General features: G+C 39.0%; 1 protein-coding gene across 5 annotated transcripts; it reads right to left on the reverse strand.

Moving 5' to 3' along the window:
- Positions 1–24: 24 nt before the first annotated feature.
- On the reverse strand, positions 25–9,753 carry LOC148033470 (uncharacterized). Of its 5 annotated transcripts, none has more exons than XM_087682313.1 (9): positions 9,621–9,753; positions 3,945–4,943; positions 2,054–2,141; positions 1,821–1,957; positions 1,571–1,667; positions 1,226–1,339; positions 1,031–1,101; positions 861–939; positions 25–209 (listed from the first exon to the last, which is right to left on the reverse strand). In XM_087682313.1, the coding sequence occupies exons 2-8, from the start codon at positions 4,739–4,741 to the stop codon at positions 909–911; spliced, it is 1,335 nt and encodes a 444-aa protein (XP_087538439.1). In that variant the 5' UTR covers positions 4,742–4,943; positions 9,621–9,753; the 3' UTR covers positions 25–209; positions 861–908. The 5 variants fall into 5 exon arrangements, 3 of the variants coding, with proteins under 3 accessions (XP_087538439.1, XP_087538437.1, XP_087538438.1); XM_087682311.1 differs by having other exon boundaries at positions 1,031–1,107; XM_087682312.1 differs by lacking the exon at positions 9,621–9,753 and adding an exon at positions 9,057–9,577 and having other exon boundaries at positions 1,031–1,107.
- Between the last annotated feature and the right edge of the window lie 12,284 nt (positions 9,754–22,037).

Here is a 22,037-nt window from a genome sequence, read left to right on the forward strand (position 1 = left end):
TCTTTCATATATTCTCATGACCAAGTAGGAGCCATTCTTCACCACCTAGCTTGCGTCTAATAGATACATACAAAAAAATCCTTTAGAAAGTGCCCATAAGTGTTATCACCTTTGGCTTGTAAGAAAAACTCATTTTTTACTTGGAACTAATTTACAAGACTCAAACTAGCCAAAACTTGTAGTCTTGAATGCTTGTGTTGGCTTCAAATCTGATAGACACAACCAAACAACAATGAACCTCTTTAGAGTCTAGAGTAAGCAAAAAAGAAATTTTGATGCTCTTGCCTACATCATAATAAGTCATGCATGCGAAAAACACCTCATTAATGTATTATTATCTAGTCTAATGCCAAAGCATCCATTTAGTGGCATAAACAAAGGGATGTAGTGTACATGATCAAACAATACATGACCAAATGAATCAATAACTATCTAGGAGGCGATTTCTGTGTAAATCACACCGATAGACGACAAAGATGTAATGACCATGGCCATAGAAAGATTACCTTTATAATAAACACTTGAGACAAAAATATTAAGCAAAAACATATCAAATTGTCTATACCTAAGTAAATAAATAAGCAAGGGCCACATTGCAAGTTCACATGCCGCACGCACACACGCACGTGCAAGATTCAAGCAAAAGAGAGAGAAAAGAGATGTGAGAAAAGAACCAATATAAAAAAGGGAGAGAAACCGCCATCATGCACCCTAGTAGACTATTTCAATTGAGAGTGCACAAAACAATCACTACGGCATGTGTTTACGGGCGATGCTAACATGCATATATGATCATTCTTGGCAGGAAAATAAGTGTATCTAAGGATTTTATTTAAGAGGACAAGAGATTGTGAAACCACCTCTCCATCATACATGGCCAGCTGCTCCCATTCTGAACATGCTAAGACTTAAGTTCTGGCACCTTCATCTATTCCCAACCTGAGAAGATTATAAGAAAGACTAGTCAATACTAAAACTTGTTTTTCAAATTCACATTGAAAAGGTTCTAAGTCCTAACTTGGAAGCCCACCTGAGCCTTAGCCTTAGTCTCTTGACTTGTTTCTCCTCACAATCATTCTCACCCACTTCCATTGGAGGTTCCTGATCCTTCCAAAAGTCACAAATCAGGTTAACACAAGATTATTATAAGAAGGATGACTCAAAATTAAAACCTTTTTGTAATCAAATTTAAATTGAATGGTTCTCTGTTCCAAAGAAGCTCAACCTTAGATGCTGGATCACACACTTGTTTCTTAGACTTAACCACTTGTTTCTTCTTAGATGGTGCACTATTCGCTTTCCATTGTATCCGCACCATCACCTCTTCCGTTGGTATTTCCTGATCATTCCAAACTTACAAATCATGTCAGCGGCAGTGGCGGTGGTGGTGGTGGTGGTGGCGGCGGCGGCGGCAAAACACAGACACAAGAAGAAAAACTGCATATTACTCAGTGTGTAGACAATCTTCTCATCTCTAGCTCATACATCGGTAGCCACTTCCACTACAAATAGAGATGCAACCCAAGGAATACAAAAGGCAACTTAACATTATTACCACCATATCACTTACTTGAGGCACGGCACAATCTGCATGCATGGGATTCCACTCCATGCCATTGAAACACTCCCACTCCTTATCACGTGAATTTTTAAAATCTAGAGGCACCCTATAGCACATCGACCCACAGAGGATGTGAAGTTCTACAAAAGCTACGCCTGAAAGGTCTATGGCTTATGATGTAAAATAAAATCCCAAGCACAGATATGCTTAAACTTCTCAACCGAATAGACCAGCTGCTGGGAATGTGATCCTTCCATACCTCCTCCATTTGCCACAAATAACCTTTGCATGCTTGTGACCCTGGCAGTCTTTGTATTCTTCTCTTAGCATTGCTTTGCACCGTATCCAATTCTCAAGGGTCCCCCCTGGCAAGAGCTTGGAAGCAGAACGAACATTCTGCAGTCAAAGCAAACAACAAATTTTCTCAATCACATTTCTGCGAATAATCATAATAATAATAATACAAGTTGACCACTTCATAGTACAATTTACCTCTTCAAACCTTTGCAAAATCTCATCTTCTTCATTTTCTTTCTCTTCTTGAGAACAGGGTTCTTCTGAAGCTGGACAATCTGCAGAACTGTTCATGCAAAAGCCAAACATCAAAGTTAAGTCTATTTTTCAGATGCATCAGCACCCACATCTATTGCATGTTTCAAAATTATTGTCAACCTTGTTTACTGCCAACACTAGAAGATATCAACTCTGACATGTGCATATGTATAAATCACTCATTGCATTTATGATCGAGGTGACCCAGATCCAGCTACTACACACAGATAAACGAGCTGACATAATTGCTCCAGCATCCATCTTGAGCATCAACCAACAGGCATCAACAGCAGTTTTTCACGAATCTGGAGTGGCAACAACAGGCATCAACCAACAGCAAACTGAGGACCAAGAGTCTCTCCACCTTGATCCCAAGGCTGAGCAAAAGCATCTCCAACCAGAGCAACAGTAAACCCAGCTTGCAGCAAAGAAGGCAAAGCAAAAGAAACCACCAGCTTGATATGAGCATGCTTCAGGCCTTGAGACCCATGCGATGCCATGCATCCAAACGGCTACTAAGTCATCATCAACAATACAGCCTACACCTTTCACTATGGTTAGACAGATAATACTGATCCCCACGTCATCATCCACGATACAGCCTACACTTTTCACTACATTTCATCGGTGATATCGATCCTTTCTCTTGTCAATGCATTTGACAAACAGCTTCCACCTTTCACTATGTTCCATAAAAATATTGACCCTTCTCTTGTCAATGCATTTTCAAAATAGTTTGCAGTACTTCCTTGAACACATCAGACATGTAGTGATAGAGAGGAGTATTCTTAGCCCCATGCCACTTTGCACAGGCGTCATGTGACCCAATACATATCAAAAGGCTCTTGACCAGCTGAGATTGCTCAACTATTGAGACAATGGGTAACCAAGACAAAATAAGCAAGCAGAATTGCTCAACAAAGCCATAGTAGTCTAGTAGCTTTAAGAGCATCATCCTAACAAGGTAGGTCACCATACTGTAAGGGTAGCAGAGCTATGCAAAAATTCCAACCAACCAAGTTGTTACACCCAATCAGAACGTTAAGACAGGCACAGCAAGATTTCCTATATCACAAAATAGCAGCAATAATACCACAATACCATCATTCTATTACTGCCATAAATTGGGTCATGGCCCATGGGAGACCTTAGTGTTCCTAAGCATGCAACTTAGAAATCTGACCAAGCAGCACTTGTTACTCCATCCAGTCTTTTGAAGGCCTACTAGGTAGCTGTCTCTGAGGCTAAGCAGGAGGGGATACAGGGCAGCAAAATTAGTTGGTCCAAATAAGTCAGTTTCTTTTACAATATGTGGAAGAGGGTCTTAGGTCCTACACAACTACAGGCAGGCATGGAGATAAAGGCTTTTGGTTCAAGACTACAGCCAGCAGCTGTAGACAGGATTGTAAATGATATTTTCTGCAGTACATTAAATAGAAGCGGACCATCATCTTCGAGGGGGAAAAGTTCTAAAGAGAATTCAAAGGTAAGGACTTTTATTCTTATAATTTAGACTAAAGTCCTTCAATAGTACCATGTCTAGTCAGTAGTTATGGACTTCTACTCAAGGAGCTACATGATCTTTGCATTTTGAAAAGAGATCAGTTTTAAAACTTGCTTTTCCTGATCCAACAACAGTGCCAGTCAACCTCGAGCTAAAATACTCTTCTGACTTGTTCATGGAGAGAATTTTGAAGCATGCCAATTGGTAAGCTATTATGCTGAGATGTGAAGCATTGGTTTCCAAAACTATCAGAAAGCATACTGTAAAGATTACAAAAAGGCATTGCATCAAATGATTCCAATGGTAAACTTGAAATTAGACGGTTACCAGAAATGCTGATCCCTTTGTGTGCTGCCTGTCCACAGGGGAATGTCTGCCTGGTAGGCCGGGCCTATCCTCACTACTTTCTTGGGATTTTTCTCAGGAGTGGCAGATATGACACCACTTGAACGAGTCTTCATATGATGCTTCTCTGAATCAGTTTGTCTGTTCTGTTTTTCACAAGGGTAGCAAAACCAAAACTCCTTTTTTAAGAAATATTTTATGCTTACAGGAGGCCGGCAACAAGATAAGTGGAAGACCTCTTCACACCCATCACAAATGACAGTCTTGTTCGCATCTTCGGGCTGACCACAAATCTTACAGAACTTTAGTTGTGAGCCATCACCAACATACCCTGGACTTGGAGCACATTTACGACGCTCTACTTCAGAGACTTCAACTACCTCTACAGATTTCACCATAATGAGATCCTTCTGTTCTCTTAAACTGTCTTTTGTTGCATTATTCCCCCTCTCTTCCAATTTCTCATTTTTTACGAGGGCACCATAATTTGGTTCCTCTCCAACCAGTATGGATTTAAGATGCTGAGATAGTTCCCTTCTGACAAGCTGAATGACCTTTTCCTCTTCCAGGCATTGCACATCTGAAACCCCGGGTGGGGTCTTGGCACTCTGTCTTACCACTTGCTTTCTGGCCTTGTTTGCTGTATGCAGATCATTCTGCTGCTGCAATATCTTGATGTCAATGGATCCAATGTTGTCAATCTGCTCATATGTACGCTTCTCAGGAATGGACTGCTCTATATGTCCTTGAATTGAACAAAATGGAGAAAGTGAACCCATGATTGCTTCAGCTTGAGGAGGAGAGGCTGCTCTCTCAAGGTACAGACGTGTACAAAACTGTTCAAGCTTCTTTCAGAACTCAAACCAACGATAATGGTCAACTTTTAGCTAAAGATGAGATGACACCAGCCTCCACTATGTGAGGTTGTGATTAGCACCATCCTCATCAAGCTTCCAACCCCAGTAAACTTCCATTTCCATTCTGCACATCAAATACCAGTTCCTTCAGAACATGAACCATACACAAAAAGGGAAGTTTGCTATGTAAAGCCAACTCAATGGTGACTAGAACTAAATTGATTTATCAAATTCAAACAGTCTGATGCTAAAGGTTTAGAAATTATCACTTCAACCAAGCCTATCTCCCTACAAATTACACCCCTCTGAACAGAAAGGCATTGGACTCTCATGCATATTTTATTTTCATGATATAATGCCAAAACTGATTGAATCATCTAGCAAGTCTCTATATGAGCAACAATATCTTTTCCTTGCTGATGGGAATTTAAGAAACAGCCATTTCAAGAGTGTCAAAGAGGTAAAAACTCTGTTTCACGATATCCAATATAAAAGAGTGTGTTTACATGGTAAAGGTTTTCTAGATCCCAGAATGGCTAGGAAATACATTTCAAAACCGGTGAAATGATTTTTCCCAAAATTTTCCACAGAATGCCAAGACAATTTCAATAAATAAAAAGCAAGTCAACCAAATGAAAACATGTTAAGCACTATTTTGACAATAGGGCATAAAGTCATATGTCCTGTTAACTCATCAACTTCCTATTATTGTTTTAGCATGACATTCGTATGATGATTTTCTGGGAGTCCTTATCAGCTTAAAAACACTCAGGAATTTGCGCTGTTTTCACAAGGGAAAAACATTCCACAACACTAGTCTGCTCTTCTCATAATGTTACTATAGCCTGCATGTCCAGCCAGCTTACCACCATGTGAGACAAATTAGCATTGGACAGAGCTCACCAGCTGGGCAGCATGGACAGGTCTGTGCCTTCAAGACTCAAGTTGAAAAGCACAACTTGTAATCGGTCAACTACAGTCGCTATCCAGTTAAAGCAAGGCATGCAACAATTTGGACTGGTCTTAGGCTCTCTGATACCAACCATAATTCACTGCTCACTTAATAGGTATCAGAGTGAAGCGATGCGGAAGCGAATGACCGTGACAAAGAGTGAACAGAGAGAAGAGAGAGAGAAAGAGAAAGAGAGTGAAACACAAAAAATCTGCAGTGAGGAATGCTGTATAAGGATGCAGAATTATACACGGGTGCAGAGAAAATATCTGTGTATGTCTCCACCTTGAGGATTGAGATCTCCATCAGCCCCTAGAGAAATCTCCGCAGTCAACAGGCTGAAATCTGTGAGAGACAATATGCCAAGATTGCTGGAAAGTAATACTATTTATAGGCTGGAAATAATGCCAATAATTGATCAGGTCGGCTGCATTAAATGCAGCCAACTGATGCAGTCCCCGACTGCTGTCATGTGGCACCTGCTAACGTGGCGTCCAGGGAATGACTCTCAACACCCCCTCTCAGATCCTAGACAAGGCAACAGACGGAGGGATCTAGAATGTTGGTGAAGTAAAGCCTAGGGAAGTGTCTTCATAAACAAATCTGCAAGATTGTCTTCGGTCTTACAATATTCCACATCGATGGTCTCATCCAGAAGCTCCTCCCTGATGAGGTGGTTCTAGATCTCGATGTGCTTCGTCCAGGCATGGAATACAAGGTTCCGTGCCAAGGCAATGCAACTCTCATTGTCGCACTGCAAAAAAGTAGGACGAGTCTCGGGGCAGACAAGCTCCTCCAACAAGCACCGAAGCCACACAGTCTCACATGTGGTAGAAGACGCGGCCTGATACTCTGTCTTAGTCGAAGATAGGGCTACCATGGGTTGCTTCTTGCTACTCTAAGAGATAGCACCATCACCCAAGGTAAAACAATAACTTGTAGTAGACCACCTATGGTCCACATCACCAGCCCAATCTGAATCACTCCAACCTACAAGAATAAGATCAGAAGCACCTATACCTGCTGGATAGGAAATCCCGAGGTCAAAGGCCCCCCTCAGAAACCGAAGTATCCTCTGAGCAGCCTGCCAATGCACTTGTTGAGGTGCACTCATGAACCCAACCAGAAGACCTGCAGCAAAACATAGATCAACCCGCGTGTTGAGAAGCCAAATCAATGATCCAATCAGCTGACGATAGTGGGTAGCATCCACCAAAAGAGAATCTGCATGCAAAGTGACCTTCCAGTTTGGATCCATAGGAGAAGAAATGGACCGACAATCCTCCATCTCAAAAGTTACTAAGCGCTCCTGTACATATCTCTACTGAGAGAAGAAAATCCCCCACTGAGACTGATAAATCTCGTGGTCCAAAAAGGAATAGAGCAGTCCTAAATTTGTCATCTTGAACTTCTGAGGTAGGGTTGCCTTCGTCTCTTCAACCTTCTGGGCATGATCACATGTAACAATTAAGTCATCAACATACAAAACAAACAACACACGACCACCCTCTGAAGTGTGCATATAAAGCTGCGAATCGGCCCTAGAGAACCAATATCCCAACTTGGCCTGGAGAAACGAATCAATCTTCTCGTTCCAAGCACCCGGAGCTTGCTTTAGGCCATACAAGGCCTTCTTCAACCTCTCAACCTTCCCATCTGAGGAACCAAATCCACGAGGCTACTCTACATAGATCTCCTCCTTCAAATCACCATTCAAGAAGGCCGACTTCACATCCAACTAAAAGACAGACCATCTCCTATGACCAGCCAGGGCAAGAGCAACACGAATAGTTGCCATGTGAGTAGTAGGGGCAAAACTATCATGGGAATCAACACATGGGCGTTGTGCAAAACCTTTAGCAACAAGGCAAGCCTTGTGCTTGTCCAAAGAGCAATCACTATGGTACTTGGTCTTGAAGACCAATTTGACACCAATCACCTTCTTATGAGAGAGACGAGGCACAAGGTACCAAGTGTCATTCCTCTCAATAGCCTCCAACTTGGCTTCCATCACTTTCCGTCAATGATCAGACTGTAAAGCCTCCTTCATTGATGTAGGCTTTCTATCCTGCATAATGACACAATAAACATCTATACCACATGAGATCATATCAGCAAAATTAGCTACTACACAAAAATGGTAGTTAAGCCTCTCTTCTATGTTGTCATATATATCACATACCATAGGAGGTGAACCCAAAAAGGTTTCCCAGATTGGCACTACATTTCTCATATGTAGCTTGCAATACAAGATACAAGTTGGTGGTTTGCATATATAATAGCACATGTTTAAGAAACTATGGCCTCCTGATGGATGCAATGCCTTGCAACTCAGCCATGCCGACCTAAACTAACTCATCACAACGGACATTACCAAGATAGGCCCCTGATTATGAGGATTGCTCAGTATGATACAGAGCAAGCCATCAATAGCACATGAAATCATTTGACCCAAGTGGGCAACAGCTCCAGTGGTCACGGAGGCTTTGTTTCTTTGTTTCAAGCTATGACATGCATACAAGGATCTGGGAGCTCCCCAGCACAAATACCCAGATTGGCATTGGTTTCATCGAGACAATTTTCTAGAGGGGGGCAATATCAGTTGCTAGTACACTCAAATACGGATGTGGATCTCTTCCCATCTCTCCAGTGCAGCTTGGATTGCTCACATTTGGAGCTCACCTCCTCCAAAAGGAACGTGGTCATTAGGATGTATATTGTCAGATTGGATACAGAGAGATCAGCCTCTGAGAGCCACTTGACACAAAGATTTCTCATTACCAGCACCATTTTCTACATATCTCACCTGATGGGCTTGTCACTGGGCCAGCATGCATGCATGTGCACCTCTCACATGGGATACACAGTGTAAATGGATAAATCAGATAACCTGGTACACACATGCAGCTGCAGTGGACCATATTTGCTAGTTATGACATGAGGAGGTAGAGTTACAGGAACACTGTGTGTGCTGATGCACAATATGTTATACAATCAGAGGAAGATACCACTGTCTCTTCTGAGAGGTTTTTTGACCTCTTTGCAGAGTGATGGAGTATGAGGATCAGACGATGACTGGGTTTGTTCCTGTCAGAGATCAGGAGGTACAAGTACAGTCTAGTAAAAGACATGAGAGCAGATGATGACCCACCTAGACAGACAGAGAATCCTCACAGATTTCTTCAGTTCAAGCAGTCCAGTCAGCATGCTTACCAATTCCACATCAACCGTGCCATTAGGACAGCAGACACGGCACAGAGGAGTCATAGTGAACCAGGCTATTACCTGATGCAAATCACGTCACTTGCAACCACCAGGACCTTGCCCTCAACCACCATCGCTTCGTCAAATCAGAGTCACTACTGCCTGCCATAGGGGACGCAGTGGCCTATCCGTCTCGAATCACCCCATGAGGTAGATCCTCGACTGAAAGAGATGGTAGCAGCCCCACTGATCAGTGTCATTTCATTTTGTCACTGATCAGCATTATTCTCAGTCAGTTTATTTTGTTGTTCTCATTGATGAGCCAGTACTAGCAATCTTATTGATTATATGGTTCCCATAGGATCTCCCTCTCTCTGTCTCTCATGTTCATTATTTTGGTCTTTACATATCTACGTTGTCCACACACACATGCTATTATCTATTCATTGAGATAAGCTATGCCTGCTGATAAAAGCAAGCACACTGCAATAGGCCACTAGTGTAAGTGAATCCGGAGGCACCACCGTGCCATGCCAGCAAAGTTGTGCGTTGTGCAGCTACTAATACTAATACATGTTGCTTATCGATACAAAGATATATTCTGCAAGAATGAGAACAGGAGAACGGAGGAGGATGTGAGCGTACCTTTAAGAAACGCTTGCTGGCCGTCGCAAACAGGCTCCTTTCTATGGACACCGATCGGGATGCTCCACCAAAGCAGTCTTCTCTTACAGTTGGATGGCCACCAGCAGCCAAGGGGATCTCACGTCACCCGTCAACTCAATTAAGTCCTGTGCCTTTTATAGGAAAGACGATGAATGAATAGGCCTTGGCATTAGAGGTCGTCGGCGGTTGCCACCCGATGATTACCATGTCCCTCTAGGGTCCCACCTTGCATCATATCCTACATTGTTTATGCTGCCAAATTGCCACATTGTTCATACATGAGAAAGAATAAGAAGATGAATGACAGCTCCAAATTGTGCTAGAAACATTAAGGATGCACTAGCTCTCGGCCAAATAGAACAAGCGCATATTTTTCAAGAGGCAATTTGAGTACCTTGGATTCGTAGTACTTGAGAAGGGAATTGCAAGAGACCCATATAAGATCAATGATGTACAAGAATGGCCACCTATGAAGTTGGTTCAGGAGGTGAACAACCTTTAGGATTTATCATATGGTACCAAGTCTTTATCAAGGATCATGCCTTGATTGTTACACCCCACACTAACTTGCTCAAGAAGTAGACTTACATATTGTGGACCCCAATAGAGCAACCTAGCTTTGGTAAACTCAAGGAGAGCCTGGTAATGGCTCCCCTTCTAAAGCTTTTTTATCTAAAATAAGAATTCGAGGTCCTGACATATTCAAGCTCTCTTGCCTTAGACTAAGCACTATGCTATCTAGAGGCCTACTTCTTAAGGAAACTAAAAATGCACAAAAGATTATGCTACTCATGACTTAGAATTATTAATTGTGATTCATACTCTCAAATTGTGGAGACATTACTTGTTTGAAAGGAGTGTACTTTAGTCACTTACACAACTGGATCTGAATATGAGACCATAAAGATGGATCAATGTCCTATAAGAGTATGACTTTGAGATCAAATAAAGGCTAGCCACCAAGAAGAATTTAGATGTGGATGCATTAAGCTACAAAGTGTTCATCAATAATTTCATCTTGCAAGAACCTTCAAGGGTAGAATTGCTAGCTTATATAGAGTTGACACCCAATAATCCGATCCATCTAGTTGGTGAAGGAAGAATCCAAAAAGGATCCAAAATATCAGTAGTTAAGAAGGGATGTTCAACTTAAGGATTAAGATCATAAATCATGGCTTAAATACCAAGACTTCTTTGTTGAGGAAAAGCTTGTATACTTCAAAAGAAGGCAATCCATCCAGGCTAGTCTATAGTTAACGAAGAATATACTTTAGGAAGGAATTGATTTCCTGATTTTTAGGGCACCCTAGCTATGCTTGGACACTCAACAAGATTAGGAAAAACTACCATAGGGAAAAGTTAAGAGGTGATGTACTTAAGCATGCCAAAAAATGCCTAAGTTGCAAAGAGTAAAAGCAAAACATATCAAGATGCCAAGAAAGCTTCAACATGGTTAGGAAAAACTACCATAGGGAAAAGTTAAGAGGTGATGTACTTAAGTATGCCACAAAATGTCTAAGTTGCCAAACAGTAAAAGCAAAACATGTCAAGATGCCAAGAAAGCTTCAATCACTTGGTATTCCTCAAATGAAATGGGGATTCATTTGTACGGATTTCATGTTAGGGTTAGCCTCACTCTAAGGAGGGTATAACTCTATCATGGTGATTGTGGACATATTAAACTAAGGTTGCCCATCTTCTTCCCATTATAAACTATGTCTTTCAATATCGCAATAATATTTTTCAAGGAGATCTTCAAGCTTCATGGTTTAGCAAAACAAATCTTTTGATCAAGATTCCCTATTCAATTCCTAATTTTGAAAGAGCTTATTTGAGACTATTGGAACAAAGTTGTGCTTCAGTATAGCTCACCACCCACAAACTAATAGTCAAACAGAATGAAGTAATCAAGTAACAGAAAACATATTAAGATAAAATTGTTATAGAGAACCTAAGCCATGGATGCAATATCTATCCTTAGTAGAATTTGACTACAATGCCTCTTAACATCAAATCATCAAGATGACTCCATTCCAAGCTTTGAATGGGCAATATTGCCTCACTCCACTCAACGTTTCTAACCCCATTCTAAAGGTGGAAGCTTCCAAGAAAATGTTAGAAGAAATGGATAACCAAGTTAAGGCAATAACATAGGATATTTAAGCTACTAATGATCATTAAAAATCATATGCCAACCTTGGAAGATAGGAACTGATCTTCAAGGAAGGGGACATGGTGTTCCTCCATGTCTACCCACAGAAGAGTTCACTATCCTTGGATGACTTCAAGAAGCTAAGCCCGATCTTACAACATCATTAAGTGCCTAAGGACCACCCCATAGATGTTGCAACTTCCCAAGTAGTTAAAAATCCATAATATCTTCCATGTCACCTTGATAAAAGCTTATGTACCCAATCTTATATTCTTGACTATCAATAAGTTGTAATGCTAAGCCAATGCATACATGTTGCAACTTTTTGAGTAGTTGAAAATCCACAATGTCTTCTATGTCAACTTGCTAAAAACTTATGTACCCAATCTTAAGGATGCCATTGATGATCAACAAGTTGTAATGCTAAGCCAATGAGTCATTGAGCTTTAGCAAGAAAATATTTGATGTAAAGGAAAAACTTCTTAGGAGATTAGTACTCTTATGGAATACCTCATGCAATGGTGGAAAGACTATCCTAAAGAGGATGTTGTACTTGGATTGATGAGGAAACTTTATGTAAACAACACCCCTAATTTTTTTCAAGATACAAACATCTCAATTTGTCTAAAGATGAGAGAGTGCAATATCCCTATAATCATAAGTGTACATTTATAAAACACCCAAGACTTTATCATCAAATAACCACACAGTGTATACACTCTCTTCTAAGCTTAAAAGATTGAAGTATGGATTTATGAGTGTATAAGGGTCCTTTTGTACCCATTAACCCTTATGAATGCATAAGGTTTAATAGTACAAAGGAGGGCTTACAGGAGAAAGTAAGACCTTAGGATAAAAGTCAGAATGAACAAAAGTTAGTTCAAAATAAACTAGTTTTCCTTCTTCTCACCATTGACATCAAAGTCATATCCAAAAAGACGTCACCATGTGAAACGAAGAAAGAGAGAAGGTGAAACAAATGAGCATGCATCTCAAGCTCATCACTAATAGCAATTTTCCTTTTAACCTCACAAATTATCAACTTCACCTTCTAGAGTAGAATGGGCAAGACAAATTAGGCCACCATGCATTGATAAAGGGAGATAGGATGACTAGATATGGACAAATCATGTTGCTATGCATCGATCAAGGAAGGTAGGATGAATTCATCTAGATGCCATGCCAAGGCAAGAAGGAGATGATTAGTGGGACATGACTTGGGGAGGAGGGGTCGTCGATCATATGATGTGTGAGGGAGAAAGTTTAGTGAACCCTTAACAACGGCTACATAATAAAGCCTTAAGAGAAGCATAACCATTGATCTTCCATTTTTGCAAATCATATTGGTAGAGAGAGAGAGAGAGAGAGAGAGGGAGGGAGGGAGGGAGGGAGGGAGGAGAAGAGAAGAGGGAGGGAGGGAAGGAGGAGCAGAGAAGAGGGGAGAACAAGAAAAACAAAGGATTGCAAACATATAATAAGATCGAAGGCCCACCATGGCTTTCCCATCAAAGTTGTACTCCTCTCCATGGTTCTATTTGGCTTGTAGACTCATCTTTTTTTCCCTATCTATAACTCTCTATCATACCACTAGATTGAGCCTTTTATTCTCCATATGTAGATTGAACACACTATCAAGATTACTTATCTATAATTCAAACTCATCCTCTATCCATTGCAATCTATCAAGTTTCCTTTGCCAAGCCAAATACTCTTCTTAGCCTTGTCAAAGTCCACTTTGAAGATTGTACAAGTTACTTTCTTGGAATAAATATTATACTATCTTAAAGATCATTTTTACTTGTGTTTGTGTTTGTGTTAATATCATGTGAAGGAACCTCGAGGGGGTCACTCATGAGTATATGTATATATAACGTGAGTTCAAAATAAGGGGTTTTTAAAACACCAATTTTATACATTTTTTACATATAGAAGGGTGTCATATAAAGGGGTTACTTACAGATTGAATAGAAAAGGGTTGTGTTTTATTCAAGAAAAATTCACAGGTTAGGATATTTATAAATAGACCATGAACACACGTTATATAGAGAATATATATATAGTGAACCCCCCGAGGAAGGAACATATTGTAATGGGATAATAAAGAAAGTTATTTATATGTGTTAAACATACTTATGGTAGAATCAATTAGCAAACTACAACCACACCTTCAAGGAAAGTGGGTGCATGAATCCACAACATGTTAATCCCATGATGGGTGGTCTTGATTAGACAAGAGGTTCCCCAAAGAAGCATTAGACTAAGAAAATTCAGGAAGATCTAAATGATTAACTATTCTAGAGCATTGTCCTAGAAACCCCAACTTAGTAACACTTTAGGAAAATAGAGTGAGACTTTACCCTATGAGTAAAGGAGTTGACACATCCATCTCCACCTCCTTTCTCACTCTCTTTGAGCCAAGTGCAAGACTCACCCACTTTAGGTTAGGACGACTTGCATAAGCATCTATCCAAAATCAACCCTATAAATTTTGCCACTTGGAGACCTTAGAAGTCATGTAGGACTCTCTTTTCAAGTTCATCCTTCTGGGGATGAGGTAGAGCTTCCCTTGGAAGGGTGGGCTCAAGTGAATCTAGGTCACAAAATTTGGATATTCCTTGGGAGTTTCGAATGGAGGCCCCTAGATGCATCCCTTGATGGGCTACTAAAATGATACTATCAAGGATTTGTTAAATAAGCATATTACAATATTTTATGGCTATAATTCCAAATGAGCCTAACTTTGAGAGATGATTTAATTCTATCTTTCCAAAGCCTCTCTACATTAATCTTACTTTTTTGGAAGGGTTTCTTTTTTTCTCTAGTGGGTTCCACTATTGATAGAGATATGGTCATCAATAACAATGTTGGATATAAATGTAAGTTGATTGATTTCTTTTATTAAACACCATATTGGGGAATATGGGAATTTCCCATAAGTTTGGGACACATGGTCAAATATTTGGATTTGTCATAACTTGAATAGTATAACTCCAAATCAAGCACTCTATAGCTCAGTAGATTCCATTTTTCAAGCACTTTCCAATGATATGTCACACCATATGGTTTTGAGAAACTTATGGGCATGTTATCCGGGTTAGTATTCAAAAAATGGGAATTGGGAGATTCCCAAACTCACTAATATTGTGTTATTAGTGTATCACATTTTCTCTAGACGGATCTCATTCATAAATGCTTAGTCTAGGTGTCATTTCTTGCATTTCTTGATTGGATGGATGGAGAGATTAGAACATTGGCTAAGGTTCTTGGAAAAGTGCTTATGCATGCCAATAAGCATAATGAGCCTCTTGAATTATTGGAATTATGACTAACATGAATCATATAAATGGAAAGAATTATACATTGAAGCAGTGATTCTCCTCAACTAAAGTTGTTTGATGCTAATGGGCTCAAGATAGCCCCATTAAAGTTCACTTTCCTCTTTTTCTCAATGCTTATTATATTTGCATAGAATTGAGCCACTTTGCATAGAGTCATCCTAAGAAGATTGATCCAAAATAGAAGAAAGATAAGAAATTGGTTCAACAAAAATGAGGATAAGCCAGGCTATTTAGATTTGCAAAAATAATTCTTGCTCTTACAAAGGAAATAAAGGTTAAAAGATAGTGACAAAAATTCAAAAAACATTGGAATGGATGCAAGGAACATTAGGCGAAATGCTAGTTAACAAGAGGCTTTAGTTCTAGAGGATAAAATACCAATGGCTATGAAAATATTAGGTTGCTAAAGGAGGTAATAATGCTAAGTTTCAATATCCTAAGCCAAAGAGTTCACTACAAAAGCTTGCAAGAAATCCTTTAGTGAAGAATATATATGTTGTACTATATGAAAGCGGAGATGATTTTATTGGTATGTCTCCTAATGAGAATAGGTGCTCAAAGAATCTTAAAATAGATTCATGGACTGGTGGTCTATTTTTGGAGAAGATGAATTTTTTTGGAAAATGGTTCCTCAAGAGGCACCAACTTACTGTGGTCATTGCCTTCTAGGGAATTGGGTTGGGATAGAAAGATCTAAGTAGTAGCTTCACTACTACAAGCTATAAATTGTTTTTGAATTTTTGCAAAAAAGGGGAATAGTGATGTAAAGACAAAACTAGTTTGGGAGATAGGATAGGTCACATGATTTAGATTCATCTTAAGATAGGTAAAATAGTGGTGGAGATTGTGCTCAAAATATATTGAAAGCTCATTTTTGAGTTCTTGCTTTTCCTCATCTTGCACGACTTGATTTTGTGCAATCAAACACACTCTATTCTAATTTATTATAGAGCCATCAAATAAGTATTTTCTAAGGTGGACTTGCTATTAGAGAGTCTCCAATACACACATACTACACAATAGGAACCCACTACCTACTAGCTCCACCCATTTAGGAAAACCACCAACAAACCACTTTAGGTAAGACTCTACCTAATAAAACCACTATATAAGATGACTTGCTATAATGCACTTATCAACATCCCATCTCATTTAAGTTATTGAGTTCATTTTTGTGCTTCAATATTCCTCTATTGTGTGCATACTCTCATGCTCTTAATTTTTTTAGTCTCTATCAAAATATAAACATGGTATCTAAGAACATAATGGAGAGAGATATGGACTCATGGCCCTTGTACTACATTGTCTTTCAACTTGGATGGACAAACTTCATCTCATCCTTCAAGCCATCTCTTCATTACTTGAGCTAAATTTGGTGTTTTCATCATCGAAAGGAGGTCGAATACTCTCTAGTTTATGTTGAATAATAATAGTAAAGGAAACCCTCTATTTGTTCCAAAATATGCTTAGACAATAGTTGACTTGTTATTGCCATAACCAGCTCAATGGTTGCTTCAAATAATATCATTACTATTGGGATTCATATTCTATCATTGAAGAAGAAATGTACCCATCAAGTGTATTGTCTTACATCTCATTCAATCGCATGAAAGTTTCCAACATGGAAGGCTTGCTAACCCATATTGCAAGTACTAACCTTTAAAAAAAGAAAATAAGTCAAGTCCTATCTAATTACATGCATTGGTTGCTATGCACACACTTTCATCATAATGTGACTAGCCTTTAAGTGGAGACTACACACTAGCCATGCCAAAAAGAATGTGCCTAAGTCATTCTATAGTATTTCTATCCACAATGTTATATAGTCCTTGTGTATTCACTCTTTTTTGTAGTGTGCAATCATCCCAATCTACTCTTCAAGGAGAAGTGAGTGTTGATCTTGACTCCACATAGAATCAACTTGAGAGTGAGCTCTCAAGTACTATTGATAGCATCTCTGCTACTTCTATCAACACGTGAAAGATTGAAAAGGCCATGCTACATCATGGACAACACTACTTGGGGTAGGATTTTTGTATCCAAATAGTTTGCCAAATATTGGAACATTCAAAGCAAGCTTAAGAGGGAAAATCAAGTTGAACAAGGACAAGAAGAGCATCATGAAGCATTTACTATGGCACTCAAAAAGAGAGGTAAGCTCCTCCCATATTCTCCAACTAATCAAGGACTTTTCTAAAGTGTGTATCTCTTTTCCAATTTCCATGAAATCATATCTTAAACCTTGGTAACTCTATATGTAGAAGCCAGTTGAAATTATCATGCTTAAAAGCCAAGTCCCCTAAACCATCCAAACCTCAAAGCTACAAGTGATCAAGCAAAGAGTGTCTCTAGATCATTTTGAGAAAATGATCCCATTGAGCCTTTGAGCTATTCAAGGTTGGACAAGTCCTAGAGTAAGTTATGTGGCGACCAAGCAATTTCAAGAAGATCATCATACCTAAAGATTTGTACATCGTGAGTTCAAGGGGGGTGTTGAAATATCAAACCCATGATAGGAATGCACAAGAGGCACATTAGCTTATGATTAACTATCTTATCCTATGATTTTTCTTATCAATAAAGGGAGAGTCTCCCTAGACACACCTCCTACAAACGATGTACCATAGGGACCCACTTTCTCACCTACCAGATCCATCCATTTAGGAGATCCACCAAGAAATCATTTTAGGTAAGATTCCACCAAATAAACTTTTATGCAAAACCACATATTGTAATTCTTTATAAATTCCCTATCTCATTTGAGTTATTGAGTTCAATATTTTGCTCTAATATTTCTCTACTATTGTGCTCTAACATGGCCGCCTGAGCTATGCCTCAATGGTACGTTTTTAGTAGCCCATCAAGATATGTCCTAGGAAGCACCGTCCGAGATTTTGATAAAACCCTCGGAGTTTGCTAGCTAGGCTCGCTTGAGTCTACCCTCCTGTAGTAGAAGTTCAGGCCACTCCCACGAGGATCTGACCTAAGTTTTTCTAGTCAAATCTATGACTAGTGGCTAATTAGTATTAGCAAATTCTAAAGCGATGTGAGTCAGTATTTATGGTTTCTAAAGACCCATCAAGTGCGATTTTTATTCCTTCAAAGGAAAGCTCTCGGCTTACTAAGACTATCCAGCCATAGATCTGGATTCGTTGGGGGTCCATCTTCTCACTTCCCTCGACATAGTAGTTTTAGTTATTTAATTACCTACCACTTAAGGTTCAACATATAAAATGAGCTTCCTTGAATTATCTCGTGATACAAATTCGTTACACACCTTTAATTTATGACACAAAAACAAAGTAAAATAATTCCTTCTTAATAGTTCCTTTCATAAAAATGACTATTACAATGTCTTCTATTTGAACTGTTATTCTCTCCAAGTTCTATTCGCCAACTAGTATTAGAACCCCTAGAACACAGTTTGGAAATCGAAGGGTAATTGGCAATTTGTAAGAGCTTAACGAGTTTATGACCAGAGCCCCCTAGTATCCTTACCTCCTCTTGCCAACTAGAGTTTTCTATGACAAGAGACTCTTCTCGATTTCTTGAAATCTTTGGTGATCACTTTTCCTCCCCTCCCCCCCCCCCCCCGGTCAATCAAAATTTCGTCAATCTAATTACCCCCAAGCTCCTCCGCCAAATTTCCCTTTTTTGTGGTCTCGCGATTAAAGACCATGGCCCCAAAGAAGAAAGCTACAAAAGTCGCAGAGGCAGGAGCTGCCAATAATGCTACGGACACAATTACTACAAATGGAATGGCAAGTACAAGGATTACACAGGAAACTGCAAAGGATAGAAGGGGTGGAGGAATTGAATTTGAGAGCTCCAAAACTGGCTTTAAAAACCACTTGGTTTTTTTACATGCACCTTATTCTAGAAATTTCCATAGCTTTTTAGGATATTTACAATAAATAATATCCAAAATATAAAAAATATACTAGTTTTTTCCAAAAATCTAGTATTTTTAGACCACTAATGTCTAATATGACTCATAACTCTTATTCACGCGGTAACTTCTGTGACGGGTGGCTACAATCCTTGTTCATCTAGAAAATGTCGGGTTATGATCCTTGGGTCTTTTTTCTCCAGATATTCTCTATTTAATGATTTTAAAGTCCATTTGCAAAGAAGTTGGAAATTTTTTAAATTAAAGTCAGGATATCACATCCTCTCCCCCTTAAAGGAATCGAGATGTCCTCATTTCAAATGAAACTGGGGATATTGGCTACATAGCAATTCATGATCAATCCAAGTGGCATCCTCTTCAAGGTAGTCTTTCCACTGGATGAGATATTCTCTAAGGGTTTTGCTTCTTAGAGTCTTCTCTCACATGTCAAGTACTATCTTTTCTGGTTGAAGTTCGAGGACTCCTTGACTTGGCATTACAATTTGTTGGTCATTAAGTACATGGTTTAGGTTAGGGACATATGCTTTCAATAGACTGACATGAAATACATTATGTACATTCAAATTATTAGGGAGTTGCAGCTTGTAGGTATTTAGCCCTATACACTTTAGTACCTTATATGGCCCACAATACCTAGGACTTAGTTTCTTGAACTCCCCCAAAGATAAGGAACTTTTTTTTGGGCGAACTTGTAGGAAAACCATGCCACCTTCTTTGAAGATGCATTCTTGCTTTCGTTGATCGGCATATCCCTTCTCTCGATCCTTGGCAGCTTGAATATCTTGCCTTTTAGCTTTCACTTGTTGATCCATTTCTTCTAGCATTTGCCTAGATTCTTCTACCCATAGGGTAGGATTGGAAAAATTTAATGGGGTAAGACAATCTTGCCCATATAGTGCTTGAAAAGGAGTCATTTGAATACTTTGATGGTATGATGCATTGTAGGCAAATTCAACTAAGGGTAGGTATTGGATCCACCGTTTGGGTTCCCTATTACAATAAGCCCTCAGTATGTCCTCAATAACTTGGTTGCTCTATTTGACCATGGGTTTGGGGATGGTAAGTAGTACTGAAGCAAAGCTGAGTTTCTAGAGAAATATTCCAAAAGTTTGAGGTGAAGAGAGAATCGTGGTCGCCCTGATGATTCTTTGGGGTAATCCATGTAACCTAAAATTTTCCTTAATAAAAAATCTGGCGATATCGGAAGCCATAGTATATTTTTCAATTTATCTTCTATTTTGATTGTGCTTATTTTTATCTTCCATTGTGATGCATTTTCTTTTATGGTATTAATGAGCAAGGCACTGTGATTAAAAGTGTAGAGCAAATAGAATAGCCTTCTAGTAGGAAAATGGATTGAGAGTGATGTTGATAAGCTATAGCAATGGTGGATGGAGCAATAATGTAGCTATGCCTTTATAGACATTTGAGTTCATCCACATGACTGTATGGAGGAAGCAATAATGTAGTTATGCCTTTGTAGACCTTTGAGTTCATCCACATGACTATATGGAATGCAAGCTTGATGAGACCAACTATACCTTGTTGAAGTTCAAGATCAATGATATCTTTGACTCATCAAAGCTCTTGGATATGCTTCTAGGGAGTGGTACCAAATTTTCTAGAATCGTAAATAAGTAATCGCAGCGATTCAATACTACTTGATCTAGCTCTTGCTAATGCCTAAAAATGAAGAAACATAGGTGCACTCTATGACATTGTGTTTTAGGAAGCATTAGTTAGAGGGATGATGGCCTTAAACAGTTTTGCTCTATATCTTGGTGCATGTTCTCAAGCGAAAGATGGCCTTAGATGGTTCTTCCTTGGGTGGAAAGTTGACCAAAGATGTTTGTCCTCTCTAAGTGTGAAAGTTTCTCTTATATACAATGGTGATTCAATAATACAACATGAGCCAATACTAGTGTTTATATGAGTAAAGAGTTATCGCGCCCAACACTCTTTTTTATAATTGGATGACATTGGAGTATCCCTTGAATTTTTTTTAAATAAGTGTTGCTCAATAATATATATTTTAAGTATTGATGAATAGTGATTTATTTTTATTGATTCTCACATTAACTTTATTTGTTCTTAGACTTGTTTAATGTGTAGAGGCTTGTTCGTGGTGACCATTCAACCTATTTTTATCATCTTATATTTTTTCTATTTACTAGTGCCATCAAGATACCTATTGGAGGCATGCTAATGGATATTTTGGTTTTATGGCATCAATAAATATTATGAATAAGGTACCTTAGTATGCACTACTATTTTATCTAACCATAGAACTCAATTACTTATTTGATTTATGAGGGTTCACAAGCCTTGGTCAATTAAGAAGCATTCTATCTTGATTTCTTACTTTTTTGTTTGTTGATTCATCTCAAACTCTGGATTGAAGAGTGAAGCTATGGTGAGAGAAATCCTAATGGATGATAGTCCATGCTTCATGCTCTTATTCCGCTTTGTTCTCTACATGTTATGCCACAAGTAGCTTAAGGCAATTGCTTTTCCACCCCAAGGTTATGTTTCCAAGAGGTATTAGCTAGCAAGATGATGGCCTGAAATGGTTCTCTTCTATGCATTGGGGCACGTTCTCAAGGGGATGATGGCTTTAGATGATTCTCCCTTGGGTGGAGAATCGATCGGGGTATCTACCCTTTTCGAGAAAGAAAGCAAGTGCTTATGTAGTATACACATGAGCTAGCATTAACATTTAAGTGAGCAAAGATTTCTTGCTAGCATTCTTTTTTGGCCATCGGGTGCCATTAGAGTACGCCTTGACTATTTATCTATGTGAAAAGCATTTTTTAATAATTTATGGTTTTAGTATTGATGAAAATGATTTATTAATATTGATTCTCACACTAATTCTATTTGTTGTTATAGATGTTAGAGAAAGGTGACAAATATATTCACAGTTTGGGGTTGAACATTCATCCTATATTGATTATCTTATATTTACTTATTTACTAGCACCATCAATATGAGTTGTT

Source organism: Lygodium microphyllum, chromosome 7 (assembly GCF_053477565.2).
Source record: "Lygodium microphyllum isolate KBCC chromosome 7, Lygodium_microphyllum_v1.1.10, whole genome shotgun sequence".
NCBI classification, from domain to species: Eukaryota; Viridiplantae; Streptophyta; class Polypodiopsida; order Schizaeales; family Lygodiaceae; genus Lygodium; species Lygodium microphyllum.

Coding starts and splice junctions, on each gene's coding strand:
- LOC148033470 (XM_087682311.1), bottom strand. CDS start 4,741: ATGGGTTCACTTTCTCCATTTTGTTCAATTCAAGGACATATAGAGCAG. Junction 1,668..1,820: donor ATTTGTGGCAAATGGAGGAG/GTATGGAAGGAT, acceptor GATGTGCTATAG/GGTGCCTCTAGATTTTAAAA. Junction 1,108..1,225: donor TGTGTGATCCAGCATCTAAG/GTTGAGCTTCTT, acceptor GACTTTTGGAAG/GATCAGGAACCTCCAATGGA.